Source organism: Saccostrea cucullata, unplaced genomic scaffold (genome assembly GCF_032062105.1).
Source record: "Saccostrea cucullata isolate Sc308-1 unplaced genomic scaffold, CSIRO_AGI_Scuc_v1 ctg17268, whole genome shotgun sequence".
Classification (NCBI taxonomy): Eukaryota; Metazoa; Mollusca; class Bivalvia; order Ostreida; family Ostreidae; genus Saccostrea; species Saccostrea cuccullata.
This window is the reverse complement of record NW_026938231.1, coordinates 1-7,473: the sequence shown is the minus strand read 5'-3', so window position 1 is coordinate 7,473 and position 7,473 is coordinate 1. Positions and strand designations below refer to the sequence as shown.

The following is a 7,473-nucleotide window of genomic DNA, read 5'->3' as shown; positions in this document are numbered from 1 at the left end:
CGTAAAGCATATATCAGACTTTCAGTCTGTAGAAATCTTTCAAAGAAACAAGAAATAACAATGTTTTTCGATAAAAAATGCACAAGTTCTATAATTTCAAACAGATGCTCGGCTGTCTCCATAAGCTCCGACGAGCTTTGTGACGTCGTATGACGTCACAGCTAGTCGAAATGTCTCGAGCGCCTTGACGTTCGAAGTGGCTGATCTCAAGTGTTTTTGATGGTACAACTGCGCTCGCCCCAACGGTCACACCGTACATCATATTATATTTGTCTAATGTAGAAATATTAATTATTTATTCACGTAGAGAGTCGATCTCAGAAAATATTTTGCCAAGACTTCAAAACTTCTTTTTGATAATTTCTAAATTTTTGACAAATGAAAAGGGTTGGGGGTTATGACCATTTTAGACTGTATTGATCTCCTTTGGAAGAAGAGTTCCATATGAAGATCATTCTCTATTCAGAGTTTTCGTTCCCGCTACGCTCCCACATACATGTGTATGTGTACATGTGGGAGTGTAGCGGGAACAACAACTCTGTATAGAGGATGTAAGATGATTTACAAAAAATTATCGAATTTTAAAACAATATTTTTGAAAATGTTTCTTTCTTTGCCAAATAATAGCTGACAACTTAAGTTATTATATCTAAAAAATAAGTTATATACATGTCTCTTCTATTATTTTGTTGACCTTTAGCCTCCTTAACAATCTATGAAAAAATAAATATTATGTTTTCGCCTGCTTTATAAATTATCAGGTCCTTTGATCCGCGCATCTACACTTTAGATCGCTACACAAGGTAAGACCTAACATTTCATGCTGAGTTTTTCCCTACTTCAGAGGAGAGCGTTATTGGTGATCGCCGGTTTATTCGTGGTAGCTTTCGCTACACCGATCTCCAAGACAGATCTAGATAGCAATCTAGATTACTTCTGGCTCCAGTACAAACAAGAATACAAAAAGAACTACTCCCCGGAAGAGGAACCTCTCAGGTCAGCTGATTTCAAATTTGTAGAAAATAATTCCTGGAATTACTTAAACCAGAAGCTGAGTTTGATACGTGAAGGACCAGGGTCCAAATCTGACTTCGAGTAAAGAAAGATAGAACAACTTGGATTTGATTTGAGAGTATCTTTGAAAGTATAAGGGATTTCGGAATGAACTTTGGCAATAAAAAAATTGTTTGTTTCTAAATACATATGCATAGAGAATATATGAATATTTTTAGGGATTCACACATATTTCATTGGTCAAACTGGGCTTCTATCTGTAAAGATGCGCGCCTTTATCTTCATTTAATACGTCCAATTTTTCAGTTGGATTGAAAATAGCTTTATAAACGTCTCGGACATAAACTTGACCTAGTGTGCATGGGGTGTATTTTTTGTGTACATTTTGTTACAAATCATGTTTTGTTCCTTAAAACCGAATCGCCCTGACTCCATATTATTTGTTCTCCTATGTTAGAACGGACACTGCAGATTCAAGAGAAACGATGTTGGCGCCACTGATACCGGATACGTTAAGATTCTTCCCCAACAATCAGAGAGCGCACTTCAGGAAGCTGTTGCTAGCGTCGGTCCTATTTCCGTTGCTATTGACGCGGGTCATAAATCATTCCATTTGTCCAAGAGGGGAGTTTACAGCGAGCCTGCCTGCAGCTCCACCAAACTTGATCATGGTGTGCTAGCTGTTGGTTTCGGATCTAAGGGAAGCGAAGATTATTGGCTGGTTAAAAATAGGTATGACGTTTCTCATCCTATAATATCATTAACAGGTCCAGCACAATACTCTGATAAAGGTATATAGCTTGATAAAGCTACATAGCTTGATCACGGTATTACTTATACCTTGATCAAGATGTTTTATGTAATGAAAATATAAAAAAACAAAACAAGAGGCCCATGGGCCTTATAGGTCACCTGAGCATGATGCAACAACTTTCAAATTATTGAATTTGGTTCATGTTTTAAGCTAGATGCTATGACATTCACAATTTTGAAAGAGGCATCTTGCTAATCATAACTATACACTTAGCAATTGTTTAGTTTGTTTACTTACCGGTAATACCCATAAGCAGGGTAGGGGAACAACAATGCATGTGAACTAATCAGTAATATTCAGCAATAATCAGGAGTGCCCCTACCACACATGAACCCCTGACCCTAGGTCTCCACATTGCACAATTTTTGAAAAGGCACACTTGCTTATCAAAAATGTTTGATTAATACCAAGGAGCAGATTTCAAACAATTCATTTTCAGTAAGTCATATAAGTAAAGCCCCCCTTCTTTGGTATCCCTGACTCAGGGGCCTTGAAATTCACAATTCTGGAAGAAGAGCCCTTGTACATCATAACTATATAAATATAATTCATCTGCTTATTACCCAGGAGTAGAAAATAAGATTTTCATGGATGTAATGTATTATCATTATATAATCATTATAAAGCCACACCCTAACAGCACATCCTAACACCATAACTCCTGACCTGGCCATAAAATTCAGAATTTTGGTAGAAACATTCTTGCTCATCATAACTATGAACTTAATTAGTTTATTTAATACCCAGAAGTAGAGAAGAAGCTTTTCAAAGAATAAATGCCTTTTTACTACATAATCAATAGAGCCCCGCCCTAACACCAGAACCCCTGACCCTGGGGCAATAAAATTCACAATTTTGGCAGAGGCACTCTTGCTCATCGTAAATATGTACTTAATTAGTTTATTTAATACTCAGGAACGGAGAAGAAGAAATAATGCATTTTCACTATATAATCAATAGAGCCCCACCCTAACACCATAATCCCTGATCCTGGGGCCATAAAATTCACAATTTTGGTAGAAGCACTCTTGCTCATCATATCTATAAACATAATTAGTTTATTTGATACCCAGGAGCACAGAAGAAGATTCTCAAAGAATTTATGCATTTTCACTATATAATCAATACAGCCCCGCCCTAACACCAGAACCCCTGACCCAGGGGCCATAAAACTCACAATTTTGGTAGAAACACCCTTGCTCATCATAACTAAGAACATAATTAGTTTATTTAATACTCAGGAGCACAGAAGAAGATTTTCAAAGAATTTATGCATTATCACTATATAATCAATAGAACCCCGCCCTAACACCATAGCCCCTGACCCTGGGGCCATAAAATTAACAATTTTGGTAGAAGCACTGTTGCTTATAATAACTATGAACTTAATAAGTTTATTTAATACCCAGGAGCACAGAAGAAGATTTTCAAAGAATTTATGCATTTTCACTATATAATCAATAGAACCCCGCCCTAACACCATAGCCCCTGACCCTGGGGCCATAAAATTCACAATTTTGGTAGAAGCACTCTTGCTCATCATAACTATGAACTTAATTAGTTTATTTAATGCCCAGGAGCAGAGAAGAAGATTTTCATAGAATATATGCATTTTCACTATATAATCAATATAGCCCCGCCCTAACACCAGAACCCCTGACCTTGGGGCCATGAATTTCACAATTTTGGTAGAGGACTCAATGCTTATTACAATCATACTAACAGTTTGACTGATTGATGTCCAGGAGTAAAGAAGAAGATTTTTAAAGATTGCACTAATTTTAGTGGGTTTTGCCCCACCCCCAGGCCCCAGGGGGGCAGGGACCATGAAATTCACAATTTTTGGTCCCCTTCACCCATAGATGCTGTATACCTAATTTGGTTGAAATTGGTTCAGTGTTTTCAGAGAAGAAGCTGAAAATGTTCAAATGTTAACTCACGACGCACGTCGGACGACGACGGACTAAAACAGAGAGCAATAGGTCACCTGAGTTTACTCAGGTGACCTAAAAATAAATACTCAACGTCGACTTTGGAGTTGTTGAGAGTAAATTTACCCAAGCATGTAAAGGACTCAAACGCAAAGAAATCAGTATAAAAGCATGTCGTGTGAGGAGACATTCTTTTATGCTGTCTTTTTGATACCTGAGTACTTTACAAGCATGAATGAATTTTCTGGCAACAACTCAGAACTCTACTTAAGTACTTTTTTTTTTTTTTTTTTTTAGAATTTTTTGTGTATTTACATTACATGAAATACCTTAATCAAGGTATTTGTAATACCTTGATAAAGCTATATCGCTTATCAAGCTATATATCTTGATCAGGGTATTGTGCTGAACCTGATTAAGTTATTCATAAATGTATTGTATACTTGAAATTATTATAACTTAAACAAACGTTTTTTTTCTGTTTCTATAGCTGGGGAGAATCTTGGGGAATGGAGGGATATATTATGATGGCCAGAAACAAGAAGAACATGTGCGGAATGGCCACCCATGCTAGCTATCCCTAAGTGTAAACATTAGACAATCTCACTAGAGGGCATGTCTAACCATATGCATCATCCGAATTTACTCCACATAATTTTTCATGTCGTTGTTTTGTTCTGTTTGATTTTTTATCTTTTTTACGAGGGATTAATAAAATATAAACATTGGGTATGACTAGCTTATCCTTTTTATCTTACATGTAGTTAATTGATATATCATCAATTTGAAAAGGTAGTTGTTGTATTGTGATAATAATCCATGGCATCGTTTATTCAAGCAACGGTCCGCAGTCTGCATAAAATATACTTTACGTGCTTCGAACTATGCACTTAGATGTAGCTCCTGTCTTTTGCGATTGGTTGAAACTGCACAATATGAAATATTTCATTGTTTTAAATGCTGTAACGGGAAAGGGAGATTACTAGTATTTACTATGATATAGATTTCTTAGGATGGAGAGATCACGGGGCATTTTGGTTTATTCTGTCCGTCTGTCAACTTTAATCTTGCCCATAACTATTGCACTGTCAAGGGTAAGGCTTAAATATTTGACATGAGTGTTCATAATTAGAAGACATTTCCTTTGGTACAAAAATTTTTTGATCATGTAATCTCAACTGTGACCTTTGAGCTACATTTTAAACCTTTAAAACATCTTACTAGTTTATATCACTTCCGTCTACGTTCCATTCCTGAATTGTGTTACCATCAGGGGCACAGTGTTTCACAAACACATCTTGTTAAGACTTTTTTGAATCTTAAAAAAAGTGACAAAACGAACACAGGGGAAACGTATTTATTTTTGTCCGTGTTTTGCATATTTTAGGGCTTATGTATACATGTAAAAGATCTTATAGGAATAAATACTAAGCCAAACAGAATCAGGGATAATACACGTTGAAAGGTGAAGTACAGGTTACTGTGCAAGGTTGTTGCCAAAACGGAACTGCCAGAAAATGCTAAAATACCTTAAATCATGTACCTTTTACTTACTGTCGTCTTTCAATGTTCTGTGTGTAGTTTAGAATATCAGATGTCAACGTTTTCGTTAATCATATGCTTTTATTGTGCTGTTTTTCTGATGAACGCACGATTTAAGGACATTTTTTTTTATTTAATGAATCGAATAATATGACTTTAATTTTTATAAAAATGAAGAAATAAAAGAAATTGAATTTCACACAGCATCGACATAATTCAAAAAAACGTTTTTCCCTAAATACTTATTTCTACCTCTATAAAATAAAAGAGAATAAGGGAAATTTTACAAAAGTAATGACCATAAGACTATGGTTTAATCCTATATAATAAACCTAACCGGAAGTTGAAATGGATCCCTGGTCAAGTCTTAAAAATTAACGGATTTGGAGGAACGAATATCAATAAAGGGGCTTGATAAAGAACGTCCTGAAAACTTCATTACAGTATACAGGGAAATTTTTGCCCCCGTTTTATTTTCGCCCCTTTCGCCCCACCTTCATTAGGGCGAATTTAAAACGGGACGAATTCGAAAAAATCAGTGAAATTCTTAAACAAAACTCACGATTGGGCGAATTTAATACGGGCAAATTTGTTTTACGGTGTGAAAGGACGAAAATAACACGGGGCGAAAATAACCCCGTATACAGTATACAAAAAAGTACATCTTGAAGCAAACCATATATATGCATTGTTAAAAATGTTAAGGTAGGTTAACAATTGGTAAAATTAATAAAATACGAAATTTCATGGAGGGAGGTTGAAATTGAGTTATACGTAGATAAGCGAAATTAATATGTAAATAATCATTACAGAAAGAATTTTGAATACATTTTTACTCTTCTGAAAAAAAAAATAGAAAAAAAAATTATTTCCATTTTTTCATTGTTCTCGAAGGTGACCATGTATTCAGTAACAGAAGATAATAAAATCTATTTCCTGCGTTAAAGTCCCTCCAAAATCCCTTATTTACCCGCCCTTGTTTGTTTCTCGCCCACTATGATCCACCAATCAGAACGCGGTAATTCCGCATAAATTAAATTATACGCATAAAGGTGTGACGAACTGCAATTTATCTTTGGCTATTTGAAGGAGATTAACACACATCATGACTAATTATAACACGTCTCTTTCTCTTTCTATATCGTCAATTCTTATTGTCAATTCCACTAGTGCGCGCCAACGTTACTTCGGTTAAAGGTCAGGTAAACCAAGCGTGTCGGGTTTATGCTTCAATAACTCATGTATGATGATTATTCCCATTATACCTTCTAACACAAGATGAAAGATGGCGCATAAATTTGTACTCTTGATAATATCATTATGTGGTGAGTAATTACATAATTTTTATCCGTTTTTATTATTTTCGTCTTCAATTCAATTTGGAAAGATTTTTTTTTAATTAATGTGTTTTGATATTTATCAATGATCTTTGATTGTAAAAGCTATGCTGAATACGTTTCTTGCGTTGATTAAAATAAATGGGGAATTTGTTATTTTTTTTTTTTATTATTTCAAATAATTTAAGTTTTACCAATGATCTAAGACTGTGGATTATTTTCTGAAATGTGTTTTATTACGACATGTTTTGTGTTCTATTATGACATGATTGTTTCTTATTTAGTGTACTTGACCCATTTACAGTTCAATTCTTTTCTCGTGAATTAGTTATATAGCTAATAGTTTGGTTCTGATTTTTAAAAAGAAGGCTATAAATAACTTCTAACGGCAAATAATTATCATGTGGTCCAGCGTTGTTTCTTAACCTATTTCGAGTATGCTGAATCCGAAAAAATATGCTGGCCTTCATGAAAATAGCGCTCAAGAGGTCACAATGGCGATTCAAAATGGCGGACATCCAATTTTTCTAATTTTCTCTTAATGGCGTTCAAACAGGGGAAATAATGTGTAAATATCTCATTGAATGTAATTCAACTTTGAAAAATGATAATAGATTGCTAGTATTATTACTTTAACTCGGATAATTTAGTCGTTTCTACATTTAATTCAAATTTTCTTCGATTTATTTGTCTATTGTTTCTATATTCTGCTTTGTTCAAGATTTCACATTTGCAAATATCCATATACTGCAGATCTGTATTTTTTCCTCTACATCTCACTATGCTACAACTGAGTGATGGTGCAACTGTAAGTAATAAGTCAAAATGTCGATTC

General features: G+C 34.8%; 1 protein-coding gene across 1 annotated transcript; it reads left to right on the top strand.

Annotated features, from left to right (window-relative positions):
- Nucleotides 1-844: 844 nt before the first annotated feature.
- LOC134249667 (procathepsin L-like) lies at nt 845-4,453 on the top strand (the record flags this gene model as incomplete). Its single annotated transcript, XM_062731998.1, has 3 exons — nt 845-1,015; nt 1,472-1,746; nt 4,250-4,453. Coding segments are annotated over 3 exons (540 nt in total), but the record flags the coding sequence as incomplete, so codon positions are not given.
- Nucleotides 4,454-7,473: the final 3,020 nt, after the last annotated feature.